Source organism: Trichoplax adhaerens, genomic scaffold, assembly GCF_000150275.1.
Source record: "Trichoplax adhaerens TRIADscaffold_25 genomic scaffold, whole genome shotgun sequence".
NCBI lineage: Eukaryota > Metazoa > Placozoa > Uniplacotomia > Trichoplacea > Trichoplacidae > Trichoplax > Trichoplax adhaerens.
Genome location: NW_002060966.1, coordinates 549,917 through 568,302, shown reverse-complemented (window position 1 = coordinate 568,302; position 18,386 = coordinate 549,917). Strand labels below are relative to the sequence as shown.

General features: G+C 31.2%; 2 protein-coding genes across 2 annotated transcripts; both read right to left on the bottom strand.

The window, feature by feature from the left end:
- Positions 1 to 4,002: 4,002 nt before the first annotated feature.
- On the bottom strand, positions 4,003 to 6,465 carry TRIADDRAFT_61597 (uncharacterized protein; the record flags this gene model as incomplete). The annotated part of the gene is made up of 6 exons (XM_002117501.1): positions 4,003 to 4,010; positions 4,222 to 4,344; positions 4,765 to 5,121; positions 5,293 to 5,655; positions 5,959 to 6,303; positions 6,447 to 6,465. The coding sequence occupies 6 exons, from the start codon at positions 6,463 to 6,465 to the stop codon at positions 4,003 to 4,005; spliced, it is 1,215 nt and encodes a 404-aa protein (XP_002117537.1).
- A 3,672-nt stretch (positions 6,466 to 10,137) lies between these two features.
- TRIADDRAFT_64360 (uncharacterized protein) lies at positions 10,138 to 13,585 on the bottom strand (the record flags this gene model as incomplete). Its single annotated transcript, XM_002117500.1, has 5 exons — positions 10,138 to 10,348; positions 10,493 to 10,524; positions 11,048 to 11,224; positions 12,097 to 12,335; positions 13,470 to 13,585. 5 exons carry the CDS (start codon positions 13,583 to 13,585, stop codon positions 10,271 to 10,273), a joined length of 642 nt encoding a protein of 213 aa, XP_002117536.1. The 3' UTR covers positions 10,138 to 10,270.
- Positions 13,586 to 18,386: the final 4,801 nt, after the last annotated feature.

The following is an 18,386-nucleotide window of genomic DNA, read 5'->3' as shown; positions in this document are numbered from 1 at the left end:
TTTGCTACAATACAGTATAATTTATTGTAACAAAATAATAACTACCATAGTTCTTACTGTAGGTCATTATTAATTATCTCCATATATAAATGTTTAACACTAAATTTAGTCATTTATTCTGCATGGTGGTTCGTACCGTGACAATATGATAATCTATTATATATTTACTATCTTACGCATATATTATATACATATATTACTGCCCACAATCCTGATAGGGAACCAAATAGCGTTCTGTGCTATACTACTAGCCGGTCCTCACGATGGGAGTTTTGTCCTATCCCTAAATGTTAATAGACTGTATTAACCTGGATACGAAACCTTAAACTAGATTTCAACGGCCGATTTTGGTCAGTCGCTAAAGATGAGCAAAACCATAATCTCACACAGTTAATTTATAAGACTCTCCCACATATTAGTATTAGCCTTAACACGACTTAACGTCACTTCTGTATGAAAATGCAAGAATAACTTGTTGATTATAGAGTCAATATTTTTATTTATATCAAATTAATACCCTTATGACAGCTTGTAGACATGCTTTGATGGGGATTGTAGCGATTTCAACTAATTAATTACTGCAGCTATATGAAATGCCTTATTTGTATGAAGGACTAGTGTGATTCTTAACATGATCCTTTTTCGGTTAATCACGGTTTTGACCTAATTATTTCACGCTAGAAATTTCCTCATTTTTAATTTGAATGACTCAAATTTTAAGTTACTGATCTAAAGGGTGATAAACTCATAGATTATAAACTGAAAGGCTGTTTTGCTGATGGTGCAATTAAGTTAAAAAATTCTTACCAGATCAAAGGTTGGCGTTGACTTCATTTGTTATCAGTCCAGATAGCAAAAATTCTATACAGGAATTAATTAATCGATTGCTTCAATGATGAAGTAAAGTATGTTACGGTACTGAATGAAATTGCTAATTTTGCCTTATACTAATAACTAATATCAACGATTTTATTAATAGTTAAAAAAACTCTCATCTTATACCTCTAATGAGCTCATTTGCTATCAGAACTTTTTCGGTATTGATTTGATAAAATTGCTTTATAATCAGTATTCAGTTTGATAATTATTCTATATTATTTGTAGTATAGCAGTCAAGCAGTCAAAAACTGATCATTTTTCTAATTATCGAAGTAGGCTTTCAGAAATAAATAACATTACGGTTTTGTAACTACGCATTTAATCATCTCGGATTCTAACTTCTGCAATGCTCACATATACAATAAGGCTCTCTGAAAATAAATTGGATTTTAAAGTTTACAGATATACATATAATCATTTCGGATTGAAACTTCTACAATGCTTGCATATAGTGTGAGTAGGTGTTGACGAAGATACTCTTCAAATCTAGAACTCTGCTCAACTGAATAGAAATGGCTCCTTCCATAAAGTACTATTAAATTTTTTAGGGTAATTTACAATAGCGTACATTGTATGCAATACAAGTAGGCCCTCTAAGAATAAGTCAGATTAAAGTTTTATAGCTATGCATTTATCACCTTGGATTATAACCTCTGCAATACTCGCATACAGTATGCGCTTACATAAATGTTTTCTAGGGTACATTTAAATCAGGAGTTCTGTCCAAATGAATGAAAATAACTATTTCAATAAAATACTGTTAAATTTCAGAATAATTTATAATATATGGTGTAAACGGTATAGAATACATGACTTGTATTTTAATTATCATACGAAAAGTGATTAAGCGTTATTTAGGATATTGGCGTTCTTTTCAGCTTCTTCATCGCAATTATTGTTTCTTTAAATCAGACACAGTGCATTCTATTAAATTTTTTTTTAGTTTGGGGTGTGATAGATGCTATTTCAATTGCAATTATGAGAGTATCTATATACGTATATATGTAATATATCTTATATTTACAACATAACGGTATTCTACTATCGTGTTTGTAGCACAATAAGATCTTATAAATATTGATAACATCTACTCCAAGAGTTGCCATAGGCCGGTAGCAATCAATCACATAAAGAAGTAATTTATGCTCAAAATTATTTGCTTTTGCTAATTTGCGAATAACGTATCTAAATACATTATTTTGTTATGATAGGATGAAATCAGCAAAAGTCATCTATTGAATCTTTCATGAAATAATTTGCAGTCATAATTACTGTGGATGAAGCTATAAAATTTAAATGATTAATCGAGATTAAAATTAATCTCATTTGCTAAATTTGAATATTCCACATCATATTGATTGCATATGTTCTTCAATAATTCTAAAACAAGAATAAGATATCAGTGAATGGAGTCTATATCACACTTTCTTCTACCTCTTTCGATAAGATACTATAATTCACAGAGTACAATTTCTTACAATAAAATAAATTTAAAATGTTTTATCTGTCAAATAACGCTAGAACTACAAATAAGCGTACAAAATATTAAGTGAAATAAATTAATATGAAGTAGCGACTATATCTTCTTCATTTGCACTGTTCGTACAAAATTTTGCGCAAATATTGCCGTGCCTTATGATTAACTAAGTTTATTGTACATTGTGATTAAGTATCTTCTCAAAAATACAACACGAACTACAGATTTTGTAAACTTCACTTTATTACATAAGATTAGGTTTGTCTCGTATCTACCAAGGACTTTCTAAATTATCGCAGCAATATTCAAAATTTGTATACAATTAGTTACACAATAATTTTCTTTCAAGCACAATCATATCTTGCCAATTGAGTTACAAGTTCGCCTCTAAATTTACCATCACGCTATCAGTTCATAATTCGCGCTTCTAATTAAAGCGTTACAATACAAATCTCACAGTACTAACATAATTAGCGCTATCTATTATTATCTCGGAATCTTAATATAAACATCTCTACACAATTACTACAATACATTCCGTAAACATCTTCCACAATTAGAAACTTATGTAGTCTTACAACCTAGCGTACAATTTATCGATTTTCGCATTATTCCTTAATTTCAGTCTTAAGCTTATTTGGAGCTTCACTACATATATGTGTACATTTTTCAAATTTATTCATTAAATCCAAGAAATATACAGATGTCCTACTGGTATTACTATTTTAAGATAGTATAAAAAATATGGTTAAATTTTGAGTAAAATTAATTGAGCTTTATCTTAGTTAATCATGTTGAAACATTGATACCAATGTCTATGACGCTGCTTTAAAATAGTTGAATAATTCTTTAAAGTAAATAATGTTTGAGGCACTAAAATAGTGCAACTCAAATGAACATTATTCTCTATCCATTTGCCGATTGTTAAAGCAAGTATGAAGAATGTACTTAGTTGTTAAATTTTAGTATTTTATGTGTGTCTCAGATGAACAAACCAAACCAATTAACTTGTAAGTTAGGCGTTATGCAATTATATTTGTCTGTATGGTGTACTTCGTCTTCTTTTGACAGCCTTATAGATGCAACATCCCACGCCAATGGAAAGTCCTATCAGTACAGCACAGCTACCGATAATAATTAGGACAAAGGCCCAAAGTGGTAGAGTACCTTTGATGCCATGCCCTAATATGACAATAAGTCGTTAGTAAATACATGCTGAATTAAACATAAATTCATTTACAATATACCATCCGTAAACAATCAGTTGCTGCTATCATATAAATGAATTCTAAGCTATTGTAAATTTGCTATTGCAATTTCGATCGCCATATCATGAGTATGTTTTATAAAGGAATCGTATTGCGATATATCGAAATAACAACAGTACGAGTGTATTAATCTGCAAATGATATTGATATCAATATAAGATAAGAAGTTCAAATGGATATATTAGCTTTCTATGCAATAATAAAATAGTGAGATTGGTCTATATCCGTTTACTCGAAGAAGTAGTAAATTATAAACCATGTGTTTCAGCAATATTTAACGTTGTTACCGTACGATGGTATGCTCTTTATTTTAGTATAAATAATAAAGATGTAATTTATTTCGATCTAAGTAGTAAAGTAAATTTTTAAATAATTATCTTATGTAGCTGTAATAGAATAAAGATTTGATTTTAATTAATTAAATCTATAATATCGAGGATGTTATATTAGTTTTGCAATTACTAATTAATCGATTACTAAAACCCTAGATAGCATGCCTAGTTACGATTATCCTTTGAATAAGTGATTTAGGTGAAATATGATCAAATATCATTCTTAAATTAATTGAAATGCTACTATAAATGCTAATAAAATTACCTGAGCTGCAAGAGAACGAAGTTCTAGAAATAACTTTGCCAAATGGTGTATTGTAATACCATTCAATAGCTTCACATGTAGCATTTTTGAATATAATTTCTTTATGTAAAACTCCAGTTGTTACTAAAAGAAGAAGAAAACCAAGTAATCATAAGCAAGCAATTTGCTAATATACTAATAACTGAGTATTACTAAAAGGGACAGTATAGCAATTGAATGGGATTTAATAGTATTATCTAGCACTAAAAAAATGATTTAATTAATCTGAATTATACAATATCAGAGCAAGTTTCTACAGAATCGAGTCGTTTAAGAATTCCACGCACGATTCATATATGAAATAGATTTTATTATTTACAATCTGGTTAGTAATAGATTTAAGTGAATCATCTTAAAATATCATAGACATAACACTTGATATATTATAAATTTAGTAAATTAATAAATATTAATCAAGTGCTTTCCATTATTTTAAAAATATACACTGGAGGCCAATTATATTTAATTAATATTTATTATTTACGTATAAATAATATGGCTAACCTCCTTGATAAACTAAGCGAAAGTTTTTTTTGGTGTTATAATTTTTGATTTTATAATGCACAATAGCCGTTGTACCATTCATGCTGACGCTAGAACCTGTTTTAGAATTACATTTCTTCGAGACTAAATTAGATGCAGTCATGTCACCACCGTAAATTTCGATAAAATTTTGACAAGAGTCGGGCTTAGAGAATAAATCAGAGCCAAATTCCATCCATTTAAAATTAATTATATCAGACAATTTCGCGTTGATGTTAATTTTACAGTCCAAATTTTGACCAACTAGTGATGGTACATTAGGAACTGTAACGACTCCTGTCGCAGTACCATAATTGATATTGCAGGTTTGTCTGGTACCTAATTTTAATAGACGGTAGATTACAAGGTTATTAAATAAAACGAGTATATTTGCAATTATCTATACATCAGCTAAATTTCTTTTCCATTAGCTTTTAATGAGCAATCACGCCTGATATACTTCGAAAGACTAACTATTATGAATATAGGCACTGTGTTTGCTTAACACACCTGATCGATAATAAGCAATAAAACCTTTGTGATTCTTGTTTTTGGTACTGGAACTAACAAATTTTATATAGGCTACATTGCTGCTAGAGGTAAATTGGGGTGGATAATATCCAGGGTCACAATAGCGATAAACTTTACTGCTTTCTGTGGGTTCTTTATCATAAACTTCCACGTAGTCTTGACAATTTGATGGTTGGCCAAAAGGAATATCAAAGCCTAACCAGCCAATAGCTATAACTTTCCTAGGTGGCAGTTGTATTTTATACAAACAATTTGAATTAATTGGATATGGGTTAGGATAATTGGGAGAGGCAATATATCCTGAATCGGTCGATAAAGTCATACCATTACAGGCTACGTCAACTGTGATTTTAAAGAGAATAAAAGAAATTCAGTCGCCGATTTACGCTGCATATAAGGTTTTTAATGAAATTATACGTATTAGTAGGTTTCTATCAATATAATATTAGAAAAATTTAGGTATAAACTGTATATGTCATACGTTACTTTATAGGCAATGTACCATATACTGTATTTGCAATAAATATGTGCGGTATATGTATGCATTATACATGTTATGTAGAAGTTTTACAAGGCTTGAGAATTAAATTATATCTGTTAGTAGGTTTTAATCTATATATATAAATATTAGAAGAATTCACGTACTTGTAGTATAGGAAGCTGAAAAACCTTTATATTTTTTGTCGCTTTTACTATCTAAAATGATAGTCAGGTTACCGCCACTCGATGTAATTGATTGAATTTCTTGCCCACACAGAATGTCAATGCCATTATTTTTGTCCTTAGTGCCATCATAGACCGAAACTGTATCTCCAGGACACTTCTTATTCACCTTGGAAGGACCAACATTGAAAGTTTTCCAGGTTAACTGGACCGCTTTACCTTTAGGAACTGTAATTTTATATTCACACTTTCCACTAGCATAATTATTTGGATAATTTGGGCTATGGAAGGATCCGGAGTTCGATGTCAACTTGAAATTGCAACTAGCTACCATCATCAATCAAATAAAAAATAGATAGTGTATTATAACGATTGTAAGCCATAATTTCAGTTTATCATCCTATAGACTAAAAATAAAATTAAGTATTGCAATGTAATAAGAGCATTATTTCTTGTAATTAACTTCTTACCGTCGACACAGGCCATCATGATGGCAGTTATGATAGCAATTGAAATTAATTTCATGGCGGAAAGGGTTTTTTGTATTCTAGGGAAAAGTTAGAATCCAACTCTTAGAGAAACAATTTGATTTTAAGTTCGATATCGATAAAATGGTATGGAAGGAATAAGAGTAAATAAAAATATAGCGTCTTTTTTTAGTTCTTTCTTTGCTTATTACGTTATTACTGGTATAGTGAGAAGTTTATGGATATTTATTAAGCCTATCATAATCAGTCAAAATCGGCATACTAGCCACAAACTATTTCTGATACAATTTGCGCTACTGTTATCGATATCTACTTTTACTATCTTAAGTTGTATCTTGCTGAGCCTCTAAGTATAAGATGTTTAAGCATATGCATATATGCTTTTACTGAGTATGAGAAAAGGCATTATAAGATGCCATTTCGAACATATTTTTCTCAAAATTTGACTTGCCATCCATCAGAATCCTTTGCAATAGAAACTGTAAAGGTTATATTTGAGGACACTATCTATCTTTGTCTTAAATTACAGCCTAAAAGGTGTACTTATGAACCTTTGTAAACCTTCTTCAAAGTAATATATCATTTAAGGCATCGTTTGACGTAGAATGACTAATGGTAAAGGAACCTGATAAGATTTTACTAGCTGTGAAATATAAGCGAAGCTGTCTCCTTGATTGGTTTAAATCTACGATTCTTTCATAAAAAACCTATAGAAATTGGCAGTGATCAGTAAGTTTGATACGAAAGTTAATTTGTTGTCATGATTAAGACTTAACTCATTGCAATAAACTAATTTTATGGTGGAAATTACAGTCTATTAGACGTATATGGCAAGTAATTAGACGAAGGATGATGTAAAGCGAGCGACCTGTTGACTTCTGTCCATGATATTCTACACCTAAAAAACTTACGTATATTAACCGTAACCTATACATTAAAATTTTAGAAATCATTTGCCAGACTAAAATCTGATAGCTTCATGAGATAGTGAACTGCTTTATGGTCTTATTTTTAGTAGCTAAGAACGACACTGAAAGATGATATTTTTAGCTTGAGTTGAAAATAAACTTCACTTTCCTAAAGGAGTGCTAAAGTTTTATATTCAATGCCTAATTAAAGATACTAGAGTTGACAAGCATCCAGCATGTTCGATCCTAAGGACTCTATCTTTTACTAGGATAGCCTTACTAGTTAGTAAACTACATCATGATCTTACTTTAAGTAGCTAAGGAAGATTTTGAAAGATATTGTTTCAATTGTGACTTAAAAATAATTTTTACTTTCCCAAAGAGCGCTAAAAGTTATGCTCAATGATTAAAGATACTGCTCGAATTGATAAGCAAAGGCACAATCGTTGCCGTGGACAATATCTTCCACTATTCATTGTTGCATCATGATAACTGAGAAGGAATCCGTAAACCGAGTAAGAGAATTTCAACTTACCAAATCGTATGTCTATCACGAAATTTCCTGATAACTTAGATAAAAAGTTCCGTTAACTATCCTTCCTAGCCTTAATAGAGAGCTTCTTGAATAGAATGACGGCAATTTTTCTTTTCCTTTAATGAATCTACTGTATAGCCTTCGTTAATAACTGTCAATAGGGTAATAATAACGACGTTACTGATCAATGTGGCAAGCATTAATTAACATATGAATCGCTAAAATTAAGTCCTGTTGAGCTCTTTAACAAAGATCATATATCCACTAGAATGCCAACCACAGATTTATTTTTTCTATTTGATGAAAAGATTATTCTGCGCATTCTCTCACTGACATCATCAATTCATCATGCTTGTCATAATTATTGGGGATAGAATTGTTATCATTCCAAGGAAGCTCTATTTGATGATGGTTATGGATTGTTTAACTAATACTTTAATAGTTGCATGCCTGTGAAATAGCAGCGATCATTCCATTCATGCATGCATTTGTGCATATATCATTCTTGATGGATTGCTGACTACTGCAAGATGAAAGTTGTATATCTGTGATAGCCGCGTTAATTGTAATCATACTCTGGAGCTTGTATAATTCATTTTATCGAATGGCATGGGCATTAATGTAGATAAGCAAATTAATGGGCTACTATTATTGTTCGGTTACGTTACTATAAGTGATACACTTGTTTGAGATTATTCAAAATTTGGGAGAGAAAAAGCTATGAAACACATTACTATTAGTATTAACCAAATGGGGCAATGTAAATCTGCTTCTTCGGAATTTTTCAACAAATTCTAATCGCAAACAATTCAGAATAAAACACTTTGTTACAGCCTACTTGTTGACAAGAACCTTTCCATTTGCAGACTATCATTCCAAGCACAAAGAAGACAATCTCTATTTTGTCGCTTTAATTACTTATTTGCTTTCACTTGCTGTTACGTCAGTAGTTGTAAAATGTGTAGAGTAACAAGCAATAAAGCTATGTTACCAGCAATCGTTGAAATTGTAATATGACTTTATGATGTTTATGATGCATTTATCTTTATGGAATAGATTACTGTACAATGTGGGAGTATCATACGGCTATGGTATGCGTAGATATGTTATATAAAGTCGGGTACAACTTCAGTAAAATCACTTCTTGTCTTCACATGAGAGTTGAGAAGTACATGTATTAATGCATATTACTCGCCAAGGAGCAATTCTTAATACTTACAATGTTCAAGACTGATTATTATGATGTTAAGCATATAGCTGTTTATATTGCCTAAACGAGGTGTTATGAATGTGCTTCTTTGGAATCTCCAACAAATTGAAATCACAAATAATTCGAAATAAATGGTTTATTACGGGATTCTCGTTAATATAAACTTCTCCAGTTGCAGACTATCAAATGCAAGGGGACAATTTCTGCAGCGTTGCTATAACTGGTCATCTACTTACCTTGTTTAAAAGCTGCAAATCACATATAAAAGTTATGATCAACATCGATTCACGTACTAGACTAAGTATAAGACGGAAATTCTGTGGTTACTGTATTTTCAAGTCTATCGTAAACAAACATCACTAACAGCAGGTTATAATCTCCACTACAAAGAAGATAATATCTGTTGCGTTGCTTTAACTATTTGTATCCCTTAAGTTCACAATGTTCTAGACTGATTTTGAGGTTATGATTACTATTGCTATTGATATTGTCTAAATAAGGAGCCATAAATCTGCTTCTTTTGCATTCTTCAACAAATTTTAATCACTAACGATACTGAATGCAAGCAGTTTATTATTGGTTTTTCGCTCACAAAAACCTCTCTTGCATTACTTTAACTACGTGTACGCTTCGGTTTGCATAGTTCTACGCTAATTTTGGAGATATAAAACATATTGCTATCGATATTTATCAAATATGTTGTAATAAATCTGCTTTTTTGGAATTCTCCAACAAATTCTAATCACAGACGATTTGGAATAAAATAGTTTATTGCATGGTTTTCGTTAACATAAATCTCTGCTGTTGCGAATTGTCTTGTTTTAACTACTTGTATTCTAACTTTGTTTACAAATCCAAAGATCGCAATTAATAGTTATGAATAACATCGATCCACTTACTAAACTTAGTAAACTCATTAGAACGAAATTCTACGGGATACAGTAATTTCTGAATTTTCATTATCTAAAACCTACCCAAATGCAGACTAGTACTTCAAGTTAATAGACAATCGCTATTACATTGCTTTCAATACTTATATTCTTAGTATGTATACTGTAGAAGCCGAAGATTGTAAACGAGAATTACGAATAACATCTATTATTAATTAACAAGACTCCGAATAAGAACGAAATGCTGCGATCGCTGTAGTTTCCTACGACACTAAAACCGGCGCATCTTTTGCACTAATAACATAATCATATTCGTAATTGTTACCGCTAATTGGAAACAACTGTATATAAGGATGTTGTGTATTCCAGCAAATTTTATGTGCTGATGTGGTCCACTCGCTTTATAGCCTAACAAAATGAGGTCCTCGTCGTCTTTTAATAGTGTAAAAAATTCCTGCAATTATTGCACAAATGAAAATACTAACCGATACAGCAATAATGGTAACCACGCTCACACCTATAATAGAAATCATGTAGCACAAAAATAATTACAAATAGTAAGAAAGCGTTAACACTAATATCGCAACCAGTAGAATCTGAGTATAGTTTTGCTTTGTATGGAAATTTGCTGAAGATGCAACTCGCGCAGGTAACAAATTTGTACTTAAAACGACGAACAAAACGTTGTAAAGGGTGCAACTATATCGTACGATGACTGTTATTACTTTAAATCGTCCATATTCTGATTGAAATATCATCGGTCTGAATGTTATTCAAGTTTATCAAAGGTACTAATTGCTTATCCTGTAGCTATACGTAACATTTAAAAGTTTTTACTAACTGAGTAAGCTTGATTATAAGTATACTGAGAAAATTGATTTTGAAAAACTAGAATTTATAATTTAATCCAATTAACCGTAACAGTACCAGGAAATTTTAGCCAATTTTAATCCTGTAGTCACTGCAGAATTGTATCTTTGAATAGCAATTGAATGCGTCCTTGTGATTGACTAAGTTAAGAAGCAAAGAATAAAATTTACCTTTCGTACAAGTAATCGTTGTTTTGTAGGGGACTTTTCCTTGTGGTGTATTATGGTACCATTGATAGCGGGTACAAGTTGAATTTTTGAAAATTACTGTCTTGGAGATATAAGAGGAGGTACTCACACGAGAAGGAGTAACAGGTCTCTTCGGAGTGCCGGTGATTGATGGTAAAGCTTAATATAAGCGATAAAATTCTTTAGCCGGATAATAATTAAGAGTTTAGCTATTTCTGTCTATTCAATCAACAAGTTCAGCATGCATTGCAGCCATATAAATCTAGTTTGTGTAATATAAGCAAATGCTATTACAACTTAGCATTTCTATATTATTATTAATGGAAGCTACCTTGTTATTCTATCTATCCTACTACATAAGTACAAGCTAGACATCGATCTTAAAATTTAGCCATAATTGCAAGTTACTGTTATTTAATACTCGGCTTTAATGTCGACCCTCAGTCGTTAGCAGGAAGATTTTATAGTTTGATATTAATCTATCAAATAGGAAAGTAAGGCATCAATTTAATTGTTACTATCAGGTATTAGATGCAATGTCGTTCTCTAAAGATGGTCCAAGAACGATCAATTGTATTTGCTCTTTGAGATTAAGATCCATCGAAATTAATACGTGCTGTTAGATTTGTGCTTCAATGAAATCTTTGCGTAGGTACGGTAGTTAATAATGAATTTGTCCTGCTGCAGTTGGCCAATATATAGTAAATTGGTTGGCTGCTAATTTAAAAAATAATCTATCATTTTAAAATCATACCGTGCCATCGGGGTATCTAAAGTACGCATTAATTCTATTACAATTAAAATCCAAGCCGAATATCATACCAAAAAGTTTTACTTGCAAAGAAAGTCAAATTCTAAATAACAGCTATATAGTTAAATTGTTGGAATAAGTTTAATTAGTAGCTGCTCATTACGATAGGGGTTACTACAAGGACAGAACAAATAGTATAATTTGTGTTACCTTGTTTTAATTAAAATTGTTAAGTATAATTTCTATTAATTTTGTTGATGATGAAGAGAGGAAGACTTACTTGTATCATAAACTGCATAGAAGCCTCGATATTTGCGACTAGTGCGTCCATCGAACACAACCGTAAGACGATTGGATGTTGAAGAAAAAGACTTTTTCTTTTGACCACACAGCTCCACTTTCTTAGTACCTGGTCTTTTGTATCCATTATAAACTGTTACTTTATCGCCATGACATTTGCTGAAAGTCTGAGGTGTGCCAACATCAAATGTCTGCCAATGTAATCGAATTATGTAGCCACTGGGAACGAAAATGGAGTAGTAACAATATGTGCGATTATACATTTGAGGATAATATGGGCTTTTAAAACTGCCACTCCTTGATGTTAGTGTGATATTGCAACTTGCTATTAAGAATTGAAATAAAAGGTTACTCAAACACCGATGATTAAATTAAACAGAACATAGCTACAACGGACTGAGAGAAAAGTCCATAAATAAATGACGCTAGTCCTAACGCTATACAAAGGTTGTCGGTCTTTAATTAGTTGTAACTTAGAGTAACTGAGAATAAAATAAAGAAAATGGTTAATTGAGATTATTTAATTATAAAACTCACCCTGAACGGTCGTGGCAATGGTAATAAAGAACAATAATGTTAATAAGACAACCTTCATTTTCGATATCTGCTTCTAAAACATAAATAAAATCGCCTAATTAGTGTTAGGAAATGTAATTATATTGCAGCATCAGAAAATTTATAAGCTACTTTCATCTGATCTTAGTATTTTAAATCATTCTCATGTCTTCAAAATTAAATTCAAAAGCAGAAAAGGGTACCGTAGTGAATGAATAGGTGATAGGTAAAGATTAAGCTAATAGGGTAAAAAATCTGATACAGAGTTTTCTAAATGCAGTACATGTAATTAAAGCAATTTAAGCAACCTTTAAAAAGCGACATAAAGTTATGTCGACAAAGTGAGATAATATTTATTTCTGTCCTAAGGTGTAACTTGCGCTAACTAGCAGTAACATAATTATCACTTGACAACTAGAAATTTAATGTTAATTATTATATTTTTAGAGTATTAAATAGATATTTTTATGACATAAGTGTATCTGTTTGTAACGTTACGTACGCAATCTTAATTGATATTCATGTGGCAATAGACTGCTTGGTATTTAATCTACTTTCGTTGATTAGCTAATAGTAAAAGGGAGATGTGCAGGTACTGCAGCCCTCTAATGATAGTGGATTGAAAGTAGTTGAATATCATTACTAGTAAGCTCGCAGTTTTAGTTTTTTCGTTACAAACTTTAGTTAGTTATAGGCTGCTATAGGTATGATACGGCATTATTATAATATAGCTAGGAACCGGAAATGAATGCGCATGCACGTCCAGAAGTAACGTAATCCCAAACAGAATTAACTCACCTTAAGGTAAAGGAAGGAAAAAGGCCTCCTTGAATATAAGTAGCAGATATATAACACATTCTTTCGACCTGAATTAATAGGATACAAGTAACGCAGATTACGTTCAACGTTGTCATGCCGATATATTTTAATTTTTTCAAAGCTTTTATTGGATTTAATAAAGGTATGCAAACAAACAATACGAATGTAAAGTTATAAATAGTTCACTCTATGACATCACTGAAGTAACAGGTTATGCAAAATATTGAGCTATCTCACTATGAGTTACTATTGCAATTATTCGATTCTATTTGGTCAATATTTTTACATATAAAAATTACGAATAAATTTTATGTATCACTATCAATGTTAAGGTATAACAGTAGTAAAACGAGAATGAGTGCTCTTAAAAATTTTTATATGTATTTTGTATAGAGCTAGTATAAATTTTGGTGTTCCAAGTTATCAATCTGCCCTCTATAAGAATATATAGTAGTGAGTTTATAAATAACACAATTAAGAAACTACAGTATTATAAATGCTATAAATTAAAGCGTAGTTATACTAATCTATACATTGTCGAATAAAAACTGTAATTAATATCTAACATAATGCTTAAAGGCATACTATTCTAATCCTATAATAAAGATTTCTTTAAAATTTAGTATATAATTTGTCTATTAGTTCTTCTGGAATAACCCAGGTGCTTTTACTTTAGATTAATTTATTATATGTTTCATCAACGATTAGTTTTATAAGATAAATAAATAAGGTGCATATATAAGCATTCTGGTAAATATTAGATATTAATTATTTTCTATAATATGATATTACTTTATCTGCATGTTTAAAAATTACCGTCGAAAATTTTAAAGAGTACTATAAGTTTAAATTTATAGAATTATCCGTAAGTAGTATTACAATATGCTAGCAAAATTTAGTATCATCTACTTGCCGAGTTTAATTACCGTTGATAGACAAAAAAATTCGCAATATTATTGTACTTTCAGACCCGGCATAGTAATTGATGACAGTCTAAAGGGTTTTCATATCTTTTAATAAGTACTAGATATCTTAACTTAATTGTGTTCGGATAATATAATTCAGCCATAATTTTATAAATTATTATGTTTGGGGAAAAATCTCATGCCTATAATTCTTGTTATAAACTACATATACAGCTCAAATAGTACCAAGATTAGTACTTGTATTACTAATAAGCTTACTATTTAGTATGCATATAGTAGTCTAGTTTTATTAAATCTAGAATTTAAATATTTCCAAATGGGCCTATCGTGAAGTGCAGCAAGCGACTCAATCTGTCAGTAATTAACGGTAGCATTTACATGATTACTACCAAACCAAAAATGATATTATAAAGATAATGAAGGCAAACCCGTATTGTTTTATAGAGTATAATCTCCATCAGTTCGATCGGCAAACCATCATAAGTGATATGCCATTATTATATGAAAAATTTTTACTCATTAGTCAATTTCCGAATCATGATATATTGCCATAAGTTCGTCGATAGAAATTTTTGATATGCCTTTCTTTATTGTTAAAATTTCTCGCATCTCTAGAGCTATAGCTATTGTCACTCATTGCTGTAGTGGCTCTACTTCTTCAGGATTTTCAATACGTCTGTTGTAGTATTTTCGCCCATGATATCCAGAGCAGCAAATAGCGGTCAATGCTACTGATGCTATAGCTATGATTAAGACAATTCTAACAGCTATGTTATGTTCTGGCACCGATGTTTTTTTTGTAGGAGAAGAATGAGTAACAAAATCTACAAAAGCAATAGCAATAATTAGTGGATTATGCTATCAAAGTGTAGAGCTAGTAATAATAGCAACGCACAAGAAAATGTCATTTTGAGCTTTAAATAAATAATTCAATAAAATACACTGTACTAAATTTCTATAGCTGTGAGGTTTTGCTTGTACAAATGTATCAGAATTTTACTTTTATACTTTATTCTATATCTCATTTAATAGCCAATGAAATTGAATTATTGAAAAATTCCTGTAGTTATAACTTCAAAATTATGCATATTATATACGTACAATACTAGAGAGTAAATATGGCACCTTTTGCTGCAATTGAACTTTCAACTTACGTGAACGATATAAAACCGTTAGCCCGTAGAATGGATTTTGCTGCTCCTTACTACGAAATCGTACAAATGCGATATTGGAACTCGAAGAATACATAGGAGGAAACATATGATCAAAGCAAAACTGATAGATTTCGTTCTTGGGTGTGAAATTGTTAATGTATAGTGCAACGTAAGATAGGCAGGCGGACTGGCTAGATCGCAATGAAACGTTATGATGCAATAACTCAAAGTTAACATTTCGATTTGAAGCCAGCTGTATCGTATATAGGCAATCCCAAGGATAAGCTAGCGGGCCAGAAAGCATTCCAATATCTGTTGTTATGGTCATACTAGCACATTTAATGCGTTCTGAAATAAAGTTAAAAAAAACAATTCGAAATTTAGTACAGTATTTGTATTATCCTCGAATTTGTACTAAATCTTGCTTAGGCTAACTGAAACCCGAATTAAGTTGATATGCAGTTTAGCAAATACTGAAATTATTACGCCTAAATTGCTACCGTATATTGCTATAGTAAATACTGTTAATTAGGAGATTACGGTACCTGTAATATATAACGAACCGACGCTTCATTACAAATATTTCAATTATGTACGAGGCTCTGTAAATCTCAATTATTATTTATAAACTACTCTGTGTAAATAACCCAAAGCAGTGAAGCAAGGGATAGTCATAATAGACCAGATCGGCATTATCCGCTTTATTGTTACCGATTTAAACTATGTAATGCAGTCTAATAATTATTATCTATCTATGCAATACTATTTCAATTGTGGTTATGTTTAAGGGAAAAGTTAAGCTGAATCTTCTTAGAAATTGCATACTAAGAAGATTAGTAATATCATTTTACTGAAGGCCGGATTTACTATAGAGCATGGCCGAAATCATTTCTGGAATTTGTTCATGAAGCTCTTGTTAATTTGTCAGAGAAGATAATTAAATAGTAACTTAAAAATCATTCATAAATGGATAAATAGAGACTGTTATACTGAAAGGATTGCCATTGCTATTAAGGTTCAGATCAAGTACTGATAGCTATCACATATTCAATGGCCTTATATTTGGTTCATTGACTATAACAACAACCATTAGAAAGTCGAACAATTTGAATTAATGTAATTCTCACAGTTTCTAGCTAATTATGGCTACATTTCGCAAAATTGTTCATCAATTTATGTGATGTAACTCTAAAAATTCTGTAGTCGTATATACCAGTATGTGTAGCTTATAGAATAGCCGTTTTATAAAATATATCTGATTTGTTAAATTTCCAGTATCTTGTAAAACGAGAGGGGTACAGCTCACAATACAGAAAATCCATACGAAAAACCCCACACCCTTCTGCATTGATACGTATATTAGAAATATTAAATGTAAATGAACTTAAATATACTCAGTCTTTGTTTCAAAGCAATCATCAATGCTTCCAAAACGAAATGAAAGGCCAAATACTTACAAGTGTGTATATCGTTATGAGGATTAAAATAACTTACCTATGAAATATTTAGCCAGAAATCCTGTATACCTTCGATTGCTGTAGCCAGATAAAACCACTGTTAAAATATTTCCACTTGATGTAACACTTTCTCCATCATAGCCGCACATTGTTACTCGGCCTTGGTGTAAACTAATTCGGCCATTATAAACTGCAACTTCATCGCTGGGGCAGCGATCATTTTGCTTCGGCAATCCTACGTGAAAACTTTGCCAATTCAATATAATATGATAACCGGAAGGAGCTTGAATAGTATAAGAACATTTTTTAGCAGGATAATGTTGAGGATAATCAATGGAGTGAAATTCTCCTTTGGTGAAATTTAATGCGATATCGCATTGAGCTAAAAAGAAATTCCAAGCAGATTATTAATGCGTCGTCATTATCAACCTTATATGGCATTCTTAACAGCATTCCAATTTGGATAGCGTATTTCTACAGGATTACTGAATTCTCATTCTCACCTATTGCTGTAGGGAAACAAAAAGTTCCTGTTAGAAAGATTGTTAATGTTATACTCATACTGACTGCCTTTGAATTCATTTTAATATAATAATAACGAGTGGACTTGTATTATTTCGTTAAAATGGAGCTTAATGAAGGAATAAAATGACTCTCTCTTGCTAAGTGGAAAGACTATATATATATACTATCTGTAGAACGACTTTTAAAACCTGTATTACTGCCGACTACGGATTGAGTTGACTTACCATATATAATAGAAGGCGTCCAATATCAAAACTGTCCAGGAAAACATATGGAATTATTTAGGTCATTAATTAGGACTCTGTTTAAAATTACGTCATGGCAATATTTAGTTGTAATGTTATTATACCGCACAGTATCTCGTGCTGGTTTTCATGTACTGCAGCTGTAGGCTTTTTAGAATTTAGAATGACTAATATACAATTTGACCTCGAGTAAAATTCATAACGTTAGCTTTAAGTAAAATCATGCGCTATCGCTACTTTGCTTTCCATCGTATTGCTATAGTTGGAGTACAAGTGTCTCATATAATTAGCATTTAGATTTTACTCACAAACATTCGATAATTATTTGATAGCTAGTAAGATATACAATTTGGCATTGACTTTGGGGATTCTTTCAATGCCATTGAAAGTGCACTGCACCAATGAGCTTAGTCCCCTAAGCATATAGTATTGGCTAACAGTATTTATAAGACTATGCCATTAATTCGAATACTGCTAAAACTCCGTCATAACAATATTACGCTGTAAGGCCATCGCACATCTTGCTAATTTAACGTGATACAGCCGTAGACCATTTAGAATTTATAGTTAATTAATAATGCGCAATTTT